This window comes from Scyliorhinus torazame, chromosome 7 (assembly GCF_047496885.1).
Source record: "Scyliorhinus torazame isolate Kashiwa2021f chromosome 7, sScyTor2.1, whole genome shotgun sequence".
Classification (NCBI taxonomy): Eukaryota; Metazoa; Chordata; class Chondrichthyes; order Carcharhiniformes; family Scyliorhinidae; genus Scyliorhinus; species Scyliorhinus torazame.
The window spans coordinates 246,134,424-246,149,593 of NC_092713.1; the positions used below are offsets into that span (position 1 = coordinate 246,134,424).

Sequence of the window (15,170 nt, forward strand, 5' to 3'; positions counted from 1 at the left end):
GGTTCAAAGTTTGATTACCAACTGCATTACAGTCCATATATAGTAAAAAGGTACTTGTGTGTCTGACATGGCTCCTTTTCCTTGTTGCTTGATGGTGAGTGTGATATATGGACTGTTATGTAGTTGGTTTTCATTTCTTTGTTTAGAGGTACTATTGATCATTTAATAAACAAAATATTCTCAAGTGGCTTCTCGTGGATACTTGTGTTACGACTCAGACGATGATTATTGCACCGCCTTTTAATCAAACATTGAACCCTGATCCGTTTGCCTGAATTCTAGAAGCGTCAGGAGCCAACAAATAAACACTCAAGCTGGGCTTCAAAACTGGGGATATCTTCATGACCATAGGGTGAGAGTGTGGACCTGAGCATGATCTCCCTAATGTTCTCTGCAGGGGCCTGGGGTATAGGGGTTCCTGAAGTGGCCAGGGGTGAGTGTGCAGAGTGAGGTTTTCCACCACAACTGGCTCAATGGATGCCACTTGGAGAGATGGCGGGATACGTAAGGGTGGGGATTTGAGGTCATGGGCTGGAAGCCCCAACTAATTGTCGGTCAATCTCCTTCTCCAATTCCTTACAGATACTGAAATAGATGGTGATGTCGATCCCACAGAGGATGCTCTCAAGGTGCTGGTGGCAGCCCAGGCAACCAGACGCTGGAGAAGGCAGCAGCGTTGACAGAGTCTGGTGGCGGCATCTCAAGTGCAGGGGACCGCCGCACGCAATGAAGATCCGGCCATTCCTCGGGTTGAGGAGGAACCCAGAGGGGGACACCAGCAACGGCTCAAGGTGTATAGGCCCAAGGTCTTTTGAGAAAATAACAGACATAATGTGCCACAGGAGACTCAACAAAGAAACAGTACAGCACCTGTGCCATGTCCTCGCGGACTTGGCCCTTTGTGGCGGAGGAAGACAACCACTCCCAGTGGCCGTGAAGGTCACCGCAACCCTGAACATCTATGCCACCAGTTCATTCCAGGGCTCAAGCGGGTACTTGTGTGGCATTTCACAAGCCACAGCCCACAAGTGCATCTGTGAGGTCATGGATGCGTTATACGCCCAGGCAGCAGACTATATAGACTTTGAGTTGGACCAAGCCCACCAAGTTGCCCGGCTTGCAGGAGTCTCTGCCATTGCCGTGATGCCCCAGGTCCAGGGGGTAATTGGCGGCATGCAAGTCGCCTTGCGTGCACCGGGGAATCAGGGATTGCCCATCATTAACAGGAGGGGTTCCACACCCTAAACATTTAACTCTTGTGTGACCACCACCATGACGATGTGCACACTTCTCAGGGAGCTTGCATGACAGCCACATGCTGGGACACTCCGATATCCCTGGCGTCTTCGAGGACCACCCCAAGATGACGAGTTGGCTCTGGGGGATATACAGTACCCACTGAGGCCTGGCCGATGACACCAGTACGGAGGCTGGAGACCGAGGCGGAGACCCGATATAACGAGGCCTATGTTCCCACCTGTGCTATCATTGAGCACTGCATTTGACTGCTCAAAATGGGGTTCCAAGGGCAGCACGGTGGCCCAGTGGGTTAGCACTGCGGCCTCACGGCGCTGAGGTCCCAGGTTCGATCCCGGCTCTGGGTCACTGTCCGTGTGGAGTTTGCACATTCTCCCCGTGTTTGCATGGGTTTCACCCCCACAACCCAAAAATGTGCAAGCTAGGTGGATTGGCCAAGCTAAATTGTCCCTTAATTGGAAAAAATGATTGGGTACTCTTAAAAAATAAAAATAATTTTTTTTTTAAATGGGGTCCCGATGCCTGGACCGTTCTGGTGCACCCCCGCAGAGGGTCTCCCGCTTTGTAGTGGTCTGCTGTGCCTTCCACAACCTGGCACAGCAGCAGGGAGACATGCTGGAGGAGGAGGAGAGGGACATGCAACCTCGTCTGAGGAGGAGGAGCCGAACCAGGAGGGGATGGTAGTAGAGCCCAGGGACGAGCCCCAGGAGGAACTGAAGGGTGGAGGACAGGTGGTGGCAATGATCTGGCATGCCCAGAGGACCAGAGAGGCCCTCACTTTCGGCAGCTTCCCATAGGATGAGGCTTTATCTGTCAGCACACACCCTCCCCCCAATTCCCTCTTTTCCCCATTCGCCTCCTTCGACCATTCCCCCCTTCTCTTCCATTCCCTTCCTTCCCCCAATCCCCTCCTTTCTCAATCCATCCCCGCCTTCCCTCCATTCCCCGACCCTCCCAACACGCCCCACCTAACTAACCTGTTCCACCCTCCCAGCGTCTATGTAACATCATCTCAGGGTAATGGGCCTCTGTCGGCACTGTCAGCAGTTAATATACAAGGCAGGAGACAGCACGGTGACGCAGTGGTTAGCACTGCTGCCTCACGGTGTCGAGGTCCCGGGTTCGATCCCGGCTCTGGGTCACTGCTCGTGTGGAGTTTGCACATTCTGCCCATGTTTGCACCCCCACAACTCAAATATGTCCAGGGTATTTGGATTGGCCATGCTAAATTGCCCTTAATTGGAAAAAATGAATTGGATACTTTAAATTTATTTTTAAAAATATACAACACAGGAGACCGATGATAACCCACTGCGAGGTAAGTCAAAGTCTGATTCCTGTCTTTCTGCTGGCAGCGTGTTCACACCCATCCTTTGAGTAGGGTCTGCCTCGGGGGCATTTGATCTTGGACCACTGTGCCTAGGAGGGTGGGGATTTGAGGGCATCAGGGGGTGGGGGTGCAGGTAGCCCATCATGAAGATTAACATGACAGAGGCTTCACATGAATCTGGTGTAACATGTTTTAATAGTGAACAATGGATATTTCCATTCTCCCTAGCTACAAATAGTGACACCCCCATCCAGTGCCCACTCAGTGATCCTCAATCTACTTGATTTTACGTGGTCCACTGCTATGTTTAGATGTGTTCCCAGGATGCACATCAGAGGTGGAGACAGCCTGCTGATTTTTGCACCCTGTGGCCTTTGATGCACTTGGCGGGTGTCCTCTGGAGGGCGTGGCACCAGAGTGCCCAGGCGGACAAACCGGTGTCACTGGTGTCTCTGTGTCACCTTGTTCCACCCGCTGCCCTTGAGATGTGCCGGTGTCATGAGGGGGAGATTCGGAAGAACTGGAGATCGCCGTCGACTCCTTGGTAGCAGGCTTTGGGTTGGCCTCCAGCACTTCTCCTCCCGTAGGACTCTGGGGTTCTACATGGGATGGAGAGAATGCTGGAGTGAGCTCCAGAGGCCACTGCCTCATCTGGCTCTGCCAGTTCTGCCATCTCCCTATTGTCATGATATGCTGGCAGGCACTTAATGAGATACAGACAGGCAGCTAATGGGCACAGGGAAAAGGACATAACCAATCACCAGACAGAACACTTGGGAGGTGGTTTCCCACTATAAAAGGCACAAGGCACTCACACTCCGCCTCTTTCCACAAGGGACATCTACCGGGTGAGTCCAGTGTACATATCACGTAACGCATACAACACGTGGAGAAGAGTCTGGTTCTGTCTAGATAGAGAAATCACAGCTAGGTTATGTCATGTGAGGGTACCTTTAAGAAATGGATGTTTAAGCAATGTACCTTTTAGAAATGCAGTGATGTCAGAGTGTGGGTGGAGCCATTTTGCAGTTTAGTTTCAGTTTGGAAAGAGCTTGTGTGTGTCTGTGTTTGCAGTGAGCTGGATCTGCTGTGATCTCTGCCATGAAAGACTATCTCTGGATCATTTGGGTGATTTAAACTCATAATAGTAAAGCCTTTAACCTGATGTGTTCCTGTTTAAAGGTGTTAAGTCTCTCTTGGATGTTGAAAGGAATAACTGAAGGATTATTTAGTGTTGTAATATTTTCGGGGTTATCTTTGAAGTGAGGGGGTGTTAAGAGATCCAATGTTTATTTAAAAGGGTTAAGTTGAGTTCATGGAATAAACATTGTTTTGTGTTTAAAAGCCCACGTGTCCATAATTGTAATCCCACACCTAGGGAACAAGCCGTGTACTCGGAAAAGCAACAAATAGCATTAAAGGGGAGGTTGGTTGAACTCCATGATACATTTTGGGGACCTGAAAACACCTCTCCCATAACAATTGGGGGCTCGAGCGGGATAAAAGTCGATCTATTGGATTGGCTTTTGTGAACTTAAAGACAGTGAAGGAGTGTTGCTTTTCCAGTGTGGTATTTTAGTTTAAGTGGGGTGAGTGTTGTGAACAAAGGCTCTTTCAGAGGCTCAGACGTTTTTGGGGGTGGAGAATGTCACACGCAGAACCTTACGGACAGAGACTAAACGCAGACTGTTGGGTCTGGCAAAAACATTGCAGTTAACATTACCTGACAAAATGTGAAAAGATGAGGTAATTATGGCGGTGGTTAAGCATTTAAAGTTGCCTGAGATAGAGTTTCACTCATTGGAAATGGCAAAAATCCAGTTGCAAATTAAACAAATGGAACATGAGAAAGAATTAAAGCGGATTGAATACGAGAGTGAGAGAGAGGAAAAAGAAAGAGAAAGAGAGAGAGAGGAAAATGAAAAGGAGAGAGAAGAAAGAAGAAAAGAAAGAATAGCCCAAGCAGAACAAAAAGAAAAATAAAGGGAGATACAGATCAAGGAAAAAGATAAAGAGAGGGAGTTTGAACTTAAGAAAATGGCCATGAAACATGACAATCAGTTAAAATTGGCAGATGTAAAGGGAAACGTACAGTTGGATGATAGTGATGAGGATAGTGAGAAAGAGCGTCATAGACGAAGGCTTGGTGGGAATCTATTTAAATATGTCCAAGCATTGCCAAGGTTTGACGAGAAGGAGGTTGAAGCCTTTTTCATTTCATTTGAGAAGGTAGCTAAACAAATGCAATGGCCACAGGATATGTGGGTATTACTGATTCAAACAAAGTTGGTAAGGTAGAGCTAGTGAAGTGTTTGCATCACTACCGGAGGAGGTATCTGGAACGTATGAGGAGGGGAAGAAATCCATCTTAAGTGCATATGAGCTAGTGCCTGAAGCTTACAGACAAAGATTTAAAAAATTAAGGAAATTATTTGGTCAAACATACATGGAGTTTGAAAGACTCAAACAGAGTAATTTTGATAGGTGGATAAGGGCTTTGAAAATAGACCAAATGTATGAAGCTCTCAGAGAAATTATACTTTTGTAGGAGTTTAAAAATTCAATTCCTGATGTAGTGAGAACTCAGGTAGAAGAACAGAGGGTTAAAACTGCGAGATTAGCAGCGGATATGACAGATGATTATGAATTAGTCCATAAACCAAATATTGGTTTCCGACATCAGTTTCAGCCGCTGAGGGACAGAAACTGGGAACATGAGAAATACTCAAGTGGTAAAGGTAAAAGTGATCTGATGGGAGACAATAAAGAGAGTGTACCTCAGATTAAAAAAGAAATCCAGGAGGGTGAAAAACAAATGAAAAGTTTCAAATGTTTTCACTGTAATAAACTAGGCCATGTAAAGTCACAGTGTTGGTGGTTGAAGAAAAGCACTGGAAAGGCTGATGTGGTAAAACAGGGTAAGACAGTGGGGTTTGTTAAAGTGGTAAAGGAAAGCCCAAAGGAAGCGTAGGAGGTGCAAACGATTGTACAGCCTGTTCAAGAAGTAATTGTTAAGAAGGTGCCAGATGTCTTTAAAGAATTTACTTGTGTGGGTAAAGTTTACTCATGTGTATCAGGAGGAGCAGGTAAAGAAGTCACAATTTTAAGAGATACAGGGGCTAGTCAATCTTTAATGGTAAGAGATGAGGAATTATGTTGTTTGGGAAGAATGTTGCCAGAAAAGGTGGTAATATGTGGAATTCAGGGTGAGAGGAGTAATGTTCCATTATCTAAGGTAAGGTTGGAAAGTCCAGTGAAGAGTGGTGAAGTGGTAATAGGAGTAATAGATAAAATATCTTGTCCAGGAATACAGTTTATCTTGGGTAATGATATAGCTGGATCGCAGGTGGGAGTGATGCCTACTGTGGCTGATAGGCCAGTGGAAAATCAACAACTGATATGTTGAAGGACGAATATCCTGGGATTTTTCCGGACGCTGTAGTAACAAGGTCGCAAAGTCACAGGTTAAGACAAGAGGAGAAATCAAAGAGTGAAGATGAAGTTGAAGTGCAATTATCAGAAACGATTTTTGATCAGATGGAACAAGAACAGGTGGAGGATGAGGCGGATATTTTTAGCTCAGGAAAACTGGCGGAGTTACAACAGAAAGATGTAGAAATAAAACGGATATATCAGAAAGCATATACGGAAGAGGAATCTGAGAGTATACCAGAGTGTTATTACCGTAAAAGTGATGTCTTGATGAGAAAATGGAGACCTGTACATATGCAAGCAGATGAAAAGTGGGCAGAAGTTCATGAAGTAGTATTGCCGGTAGGGTATAGAAAGGAGGTGTTGCGAGTTGCACATGAGGTACCAGTGGGTGGTCATTTGGGAATAAGGAAAATTCAAGCTAAAATCCAGAAACATTTTTATTGGCCTGGACGACATAAAGATGTAGTTAAATTTTGTCAATCATGTCACACATGTCAAGTGATAGGGAAACCTCAAGCAGTGATAAAACCAGCACCCTTAATACCCATTCCAGCATTTGAGGAACCTTTTAGGAGGGTCATAATTGATTGTGTAGGACCGCTTCCTTAAACAAAAAGTGGGAATCAATATCTTTTGACGATAATGGATGTGTCTACTAGGTTTCCAGAGGCCATTCCAGTACGTAATATTACAGCTAAAAGGATTGTGGAGGAGTTACTTGAATTCATACTAGATATGGACTACCAACAGAAATTCAATCGGATCAAGGAACAAATTTTACTTCAAAGTTATTCAAAGAGGTTATGGATAGCTTAGGAATAATACAATTTAAATCAACTGGATACCATCCAGAATCGCAGGGAGCGTTAGAAAGGTGGCATCAGACATTAAAGTCAACGTTGAGGGTGTATTGTCAAGATTATCCAGAGGATTGGGATAAAGGAATCCCATTCGTATTGTTTGCAATGAGGGATGCACCTAATGAGTCTACCAAATTTAGTCCTTTTCAACTAATTTTTGGTCATAAGGTAAGAGGACCACTTAAATTGATTAAGGAAAAATTGGTGGGTGAGAAATCAGAAATTACACTATTGGATTACGTGTCAAATTTTAGGGAACGATTAAATAGAGCAGGTGAATTGGCTAGACAACATTTGAAAGTTTCACAAAATGCGATGAAACGGGTAGCGGACAAGAAATCCAGTGGTAGGGGAGCCTTGAAAAGCTAGGTTTTGTGGATCGTATCAGATTGAAAGGAAATTAAGTGAGGCGAATTATGTGGTAAAACACCAGATAGAAGGAAGACTCACCGACTGTGTCATGTGAATATGCTTAAAAGGTACTTTGAAAGGGAAGGAGAGAAAAAGGAGGTTTTAATGATTCTAACTCAAAGTGATGAACCGAATCCAGATGACTGTGAATCTGACATACCTCAAATTAAATTGGAAAATGAGGATGTTCTGAAAAATTGGGATGAATTGTTAAGTTACCTTCCAGAGGAAAAACAAACTGACTTGAAAGAGTTATTGATATCACATGGGCAAGTTTGTAGAGATAATTTGGGAAGTACTAAAATGGCTATATATGATGTAGATGTGGGAAATGTTGTTCTGATCAAACAACATCCATATGGACTTAACCTTTTAAAATTGGCACAGGTTAACAGAGAGATTGAGAGTATGCTGACAAATGGCATAATTGAAGTGGGTTGCAGCCAATGGAGCTCACCCATAGTGATGGTATCTAAACCAGATGGTACCTAATGGTTGTGTGTGGACTATCGAAAGGTGAATGCAGTTACTAGACCGGACTCTTATCCTATCCCACGTTTGGAGGATTGCATTGAGAAAGTGGGACAATCTGCTTTTATTTCCAACTTCCAGACATGGAATGAACATTTAAAACATCGTATGGAGTTCTTCGATCGACTTCAGGTGGCGGGTTTGGTGATGAACCTAGCCGAAAGTGAATTTGGAGAAGCCCAAATCACTTTCCTTGCGGAGTCTCCGATACCCTCAAGATGAAGGGAAATAATGCGATTTCTTAGCATGAGTGGATTTGATTGAACATTTGTGCAAAGGTTTTGTGGCGTGATTACTCCACTGATGGACTTGCAAAGATACGTCAAAAATTTCAATGGACAGTCAACTTTCAACAGGCATTTGACTGCCTGAAAGCTGTGATCACCAATGCTCCTGTATTGGAGAATTGCAAGGGACTCTGTGGTCAAATTGACCTAAAGTATCTGATTCTAAAGAGAAATGCCGAGGCGTAGAGGAATGGATGGATCGTGCAGAGACTTTGTTCAAAGAGACTGTCAATCGAGAAGGTTTTCGGTTGGAGGAAGAAGAACGAAGAAAAATGGACTATACTATTATACCTGTTTGAGTGTGTTGTTTTCTTTACATGAAAATGTATATTTACTGTGTGCATTTCTTAGTGGATGGTGCAAAAGTGAAAAATGAAACCATCTTGAAGTTGATGGTTTACTTTTTTTTCTTGGGGGGAGGTGTCATGTGAGGGTACCTTTAAGAAATGGATGTTTAAGCAATGTACCTTTAAGAAATGAAGTGATGTCAGAGTGTGGGTGGAGCTTGGTTTTAGTTCAGTCATTTTGCAGTTTAGTTTCTGTTTGGAAAGAGCTTGCGTGTGTCTGTGTTTGCATGAGCTGGATCTGCTATGATCTCTGCCATGAAAGACTATCTCTGGGTCATTTGGGTGATTTAAACTCATTATAGTAAAGCCTTTAACCTGGTGTGTTCCTGTTTGAAGGTGTTAAGTCTCTCTTGGATGTTGAAAGGAATAACTGAAGGATTATTTAGTGTTGTAATATTTTCAGGGTTATCTTTGAAGTGAGGGGGTGTTAAGAGATCCAATGTTTATTTAAAAGGGTTAAGTTGAGTTCATGGAATAAACATAGTTTTGTGTTTAAAAACCCACGTGTCCATAATTATAATCTCACACCTAGGGAACAAGCCGTGTGCTCGGAAAAGCAACAATAGCATTAAAGGGGGAGGTTGGTTGAAGTCCATGATACATTTTGGGGTTCTGAAAATGCCTCTCCCATAACATGATGTGGAGATGCCGGCGTTGGACTGGGGTAAGCACAGTAAGAAGTCTTACAACACCAGGTTAAAGTCCAACAGATTTGTTTCGATGTCACTAGCTTTCGGAGCGCTGCTCCTTCCTCAGGTGAATGACTTCACCTGAGGAAGGAGCAGCGCTCCGAAAGCTAGTGACATCGAAACAAACCTGTTGGACTTTAACCTGGTGTTGTAAGACTTCTTACTGTGGTCTCCCATAACAGTTAGCAGAGTGTCGAACTCACATAGAACTGTGCTAACTGTGTGACAGGTTCAATAAATCAAGTTGAACTAAACTCAAGGTCTGGATTCGACTTGAGTTATAGCTGCATCCAGTTGCAGCCCCTGTTATCTCAATGTGCTTAACACGACATGGTACCAGTAGTCTGATTTATCTAGGTGGTTTACCTCAATCTGTTCCGTGACGACCAGCAAAGACATCCTGGCATCATGGAGAAGATCCAGCTTCCTCAACTGCTGCAGACCTCCGGCAATCTCAGTGCCAACTGGCGGAACTTCAAGCAAAGGTTTCTGTTTTACATTGAAGCCTCAGACCTCGAGGGTGCGTCTGATACCAGGAAGATCACGCTCCTCCTATCAACTGCGGGCGATCAAGTCATCCAAATCTTCAACTCGTTCAACTTCGCCGACGGCCAGGACAAGACGAAGTTCCAGACCATCCTGGACAAGTTTGACAGTCATTGTGAAGTGGACACCAATGAGATCTTCGAGCGCTATATTTTTAAGCAACGCCTACAAGGTAAAGACAAATCTTTCAACTCCTTTCTAACTAATCTCCGTCTACGAGCGCTATCCTGCAACTTTGGTGACATTGCTGACTCCATGATCAGGGATCAGATCGTTTTTGGCATTCACTCCGATCCGCTGAGGGAGCAGCTCTTGAAAATCAAACACATGACCCTGTCAGTCACGATCTAAACGTGTACGGTGCATGAGCACACCAAAAATCGGTATTCCCAGTATAAATCGGCCGAAACGGAGAAATTTGTCTCCCACGAGGCAGAGAGTGTGCAGGTCATCGCCCGGATGCAGCGCCTCAGCCTTGATGAAAGCGACCATTTTGCGCGCTCTTCCCGGGGATCCACGCATGGGCGATGTGAATGGGATAACGAAGCGGCCGATCAACACACTGTGCAGGTGCGAACGTCTGCCGACCGCACTGCGCATATGCGATGATGCACGGAGCGTAACGACATCACGATGTGCCCGAACTGTGGCACCGCCCATTTAAAGACACACTGCCCTGCATGAGGCAGGCGCTGTTTGATTTGAGGGAAGCCTGGACACTATGCAGCCTTGTGCAGGTCTGCACCACCAGTCCGGCTGCAACCCTGTCCTTCAAGGCACCGTCGTCCTCTCCATCACCTCGCCGGCGGTCGACCCGGATCAGACGCAAGCCCCAGAGACTGGACTTATGAACAATTGTTTTGTTTGCCATGTTCTGTTTTTGCACATTAGACACCTGTTCTCATATGTACATATTTTTTTAACTGTCATCTCATGTAAATATGTTAGTTTTTCAGCCTACACATGTAAATACCTTCACATAGGCTGCAGAAAAACTTTTCAAAGGGGAAGATGTCATGATATGCTGACAGGCACTTAATGAGATACAGACAGGCAGCTAATGGGCATAGGGAACAGGACATAACCAATCACCAGGCAGAAACCTTGGGAGGTGGTTTCCCACTATAAAAGGTACGAGGCACTCACACTCCGCCTCTTTCCACTAGGGACATCTACAGAGTGAGTCCAGTGTACATATCACGTAACGCATACAACACGTGGAGAAGAGCTAGTCTGGTTCAGTCTAGATAGAGAAATCACAGCTAGGTTAGCAGAGTGTCGAACTCACATAGAATTGTGCTAATTGTGTGACAGGTTCAATAAATCAAGTTGAATTAAACTCAAGGGGCGGGATTCTCCGATCCCCTGCCAGGTTAGAGAATCGCCGGGGGGCGGCGTGAATCCCGCCCCTGCCAGCCGCTGAATTTTCCGGCACCGGAGATTCGGCGAGGGTGGGAATCGCGCCGCGCCGGTCGGCGCCCCCCCTCCCCCCACCCCCGGCGATTCTCCGGCCCGCGATGGGCCGAAGTCCCGGTGCTGTAATGCCGGTCCCGCCAGCATGAATTAAACCACCTCCCTTACTGGCGGGACCAGGCAGCGCGAGCGCGCTCCGGGGTCCTTAGGGGGGGTGTAGGGCGATCTGGCCCCGGGGGGTGCCCCCACGGTGGCCTGGCCCGCGATCGGGGCCCACCGATCCACGGGCGGGCCTGTGCCATGGAGGAACTCTTTTACTACGCATCAGCCGTGTAGGTCTCCGCGATGGCCGACGCGTAGGTGACCCCCCCCGCGCATGTGCGGAGATGACATCAGCAGCCGCTGACGCTCCCGCGGATGCGTGGATTTACGCCGGCCGGCGGAGTCCCTTCGGCCCTGGCTGGCGTGGCGCCAAAGGCCTTCCACGCCAGCCTGCGGGATGGCAACCACTCCAGCGAGGGCCTAGCCCCTTAAGGTGAGGGCTTGCCCCTTAAGGTGCGGCCCGACGCCGGAATGGTTCACGTCACCCCATCCCGCCGAGACCCCCCGCCCCGCCAGGTAGAGGAGAATCCCAGCCAAGGTCTGGAGTCTACTTGAGTTATGGCTGCATCCAGTTGCAGCCCGCGTTATCTCAACGTGCTTAACATGACATCTATTGTCTGCACCATAATGCCGACACCCTCAACGAAGCTCCTCAATGACTAGGCCATGCTCTGCAGTGCCCCCACAATGCCCCCTTGCATCTGGGTTACATACCCCAGTGACTGGGACATGCTCTGGAGTGCCTCGCCAATATCAACCTGATTTTGGGACATGCCCCTCAGCGACTGGGACCTAATGTCAAGGCCCTCGGCCATGGTCATCACAGACTGAGCCACACCTTAAACACCAGCACTCAAGACGCTGACCTTGTGATCCAGGCTTTCCACTATAGTCGCCACCCCAGCACTGTTGGCCTGGTTCCACACATTGTTGGCATCATCTCCAGCAGCCATTGCTTTTGGTACTCCTCCAATCGGCTACGCATTTGCTGAAATATCGCTGACATCCCCTGCTGAATCTCACGGTCCAAGCATCTACATCAGCCCTGGGATAACCTTGTCCCGAGGATCAGCATCTGACTGAGACTCAGCAGAGTCCTGGGGTCCAGTAGACCTCTGACTGCTGACTCCCTTGGGTGTTCCTGTCTCCACCAGATGTGTATCAGCAACTGTGTGGTGCTCATTGGATTGTGCTCCAGAACCATGTCCACTAATGTTGTCCACTGAGGTTTGTGTTACTGCACTGGTGGAAGGTGGGGATGATAGCTGTGAGGTGTCAATGGTGGTCTCCTTAGAGTTCTCCTCCAAGGGGTTCTCTTGGATGGATGGTCTGGCCCCACCAGGTGGAGATCCATCAAGAAAATGGACATGCAGTCAGTGAGAGGGAAGGATAATTTTGTCTGATATGAGCAGCTCACTTGAGACAGGTCATCTGGGTGAAGGGGCATTGGACCCTCATCTCTGCAGCGCAGGCCAACCTCGCTGTCGAGAACTGCTCTCTCCTCGATTAACCCCGCAATCTCCAGGGCCCGTTCCTCATTGTGGGTGGGGACTTGGAGCTCTGGTACTCCACCCCTCGTCTTGGCCCCTACCCACTTATTTTTGGCTATCTTCTCCTGCACAAACAGAGGGCTTTGTGAGTCACACACTTGATAGATCAGATGGTCTATGGTAGGTGGCATGTGCGGGCACTGCAACTGGACATGAAGGGGTTGTGCTGGCGGGTGTCAGGGGGTTCTGAGGAGCAAGCACGAAGATAGGATGTGGGGAGGGTGTGAGGTGTCAGCCAGTTGGGCAGAGCATTAGGAATTGGAGGGGTCGCAGGCAGAACTGATGCCAGGAGAGAGACGGTAACTTACCCTTGCGGCTCGGTGGAGTCGTTGATCTTCTTCCTATATTGGACAGCAGTCCTTCTTGTCAGGCTGCCCGCACTGACAGCCGCTGCCACTGCCTCCCAGGCGATATTGGTGACCCCTGCTGCTGATCCTCCAATCCCCTCAGGGGAACATGATGTCCCATCTCTCATCCACAGCATCGAGAAGGCTTGCCAGGTCGGCGTCCACAAAGTGAGGAGCAGGTCTGTGTGCTACCATGCTTGTGTGTTGACTGGGAGTGAGTGGTGAGGGACATTTAAAAGCAGCTCCCTCTTGTTAGCAGCAAAATGTTGAGGGGCGAATCTGGTGAATCAGATGGTGAGGCAGCCAGTAATGATGAGAAGCTCATGGGGGCTCATTTCGGCACTAAGTCCCATTAAACACAGGCCACGAACTCGCCAACGCAACCGTCGAGAAACACTCCGCCAATCACGTCCAAAATGACACTTAGAAATGTTTCTGTTCAGTCGCACCCAAGGTAAATGTTTACACTTTGCAAGCTGCAACAAGTACTTATGATTCTTCTCAAACGAACCACACTTGGCACCAAATGATTTCATTTAAACCTGAATCGAAATGTCATTTTGACCTACAGCAAAGATTTGCTTTTTCTTTTTGCAACTATAATAATATATAATTGTTTTCACATATAACATCTCCATTATAAGCAAGACTTCCAAATAAATCTGCATTCCCAGATAACATATTGTATAATTTACAGCTGCAGTTCAGTTTGCTAATCACATTTAACCATCTAAATTGTACTTCTAGATTACAGGGATGACAATGATTTGCAATTCTAAAGGCACCAAATCACAGGACCTACAGTAAATGAGTTTGAATGCCATACATTAATTAATTCTCTTGACATGCTCTCAATAGGTTCAGCTAATTCACGATGAAGGTTTCCAAACTTATTACCTCATGCTGGATCTCTTCTGGAGTATTTTTCATTTTTTAGTTCAATCTCTTTCCTTTACAAACAGCACCACAGTAAAGATCCAAAGTACCAATGAGCTTCAGTGAAAGCTGAGAAACACTGTGTTTGAAATTAGATGTTGACACATAAAGCACTAAGAAGGAATGAGAAGGTTAATGATCTTTGCAATAATGTGAAGGACTTTAACCGTTCAACTGAGAGTTCTGTTAATCTCAAAGTGGAACTATAACCAAGATTATCTTTGGATACACTTTGTGGGCTTTTCATAAAGATATGCATCAATTATATTGACATGCGCATCTCCAAACTAAACTGTATTTGTGTTCAAGAATTTCAGACAAAAACACTGGAAGTACTTCTGCTCAGTTTCTCGCAATTATGCATAAAATAATTCTTGAATATAGCATAAATTATCAAGGCTTGAATTTTCCACAAACCTTGCTCCCTGTAACATGTTTTATGTCACTATTTCATTTCAACATGTTTAAGGAGGTGTCTACAAACACTTGCCTGTCACGGGGTAGACCTCCCACCACTGCGAGTAGTGAGGAAGGAGTCACCTAAGAGCCCTCAGGCCTTGCAACCATTTCATTTTTAACCAAGTTAGGGATATCTCTCCCGTTTCACAGATGTTAAATACCCAAATTGAGCTTTTCCAACTCGGACTTCCCTGTATATTTGTAGGTTACCCTCCCCGTGATGTCCCACCACCCCCTTGCCAACCTGGAGTCTGTGGGTCATGATCTACTAGTCACTCATTCACTCTTCTTGTTTTTCTTGGTTGTGTGACAACCCGGCCAGCAAATTATACACCTCAGCTTATACATCAGTACCATAATGTTCATTTTCTGTGGTGCTACAGCTAGCTCTTAGCTTAGATCCTACTGCATCAGGCTTTGGAACCAACATTCCAACCCAATACCTTTACCCTTGTGAACTCTTAACCCCATCCTTAATCACATTCTAATCCCTACCTCTACCAACTAATGTTCAATATGCTAGCTGTCCTTTACTTAGGGACTAAACCACCAATGAATTTTAAAACACACAGAGCTGCATGGGCTTATAATCATTATTCAAATATGTAAATTATAAGAATTCCAGGAGGCACGGAGTTAAAGACCAAACTGGTTAATTTTAAACTGAAAA

At 46.3% G+C, this 15,170-nt stretch overlaps 1 protein-coding gene across 1 annotated transcript in view; it reads right to left on the reverse strand.

The window, feature by feature from the left end:
* slc23a1 (solute carrier family 23 member 1) overlaps positions 1–14,170 on the reverse strand; it is a 138,798-nt gene extending 124,628 nt beyond the window's left edge. Inside the window, exon 1 of the mRNA XM_072512213.1 lies at positions 14,003–14,170. Coding sequence (XP_072368314.1) covers positions 14,003–14,035 — 33 coding nt within the window. The 5' untranslated portion in view covers positions 14,036–14,170. The remainder of the gene's footprint in view (positions 1–14,002) is intronic.
* Positions 14,171–15,170: the final 1,000 nt, after the last annotated feature.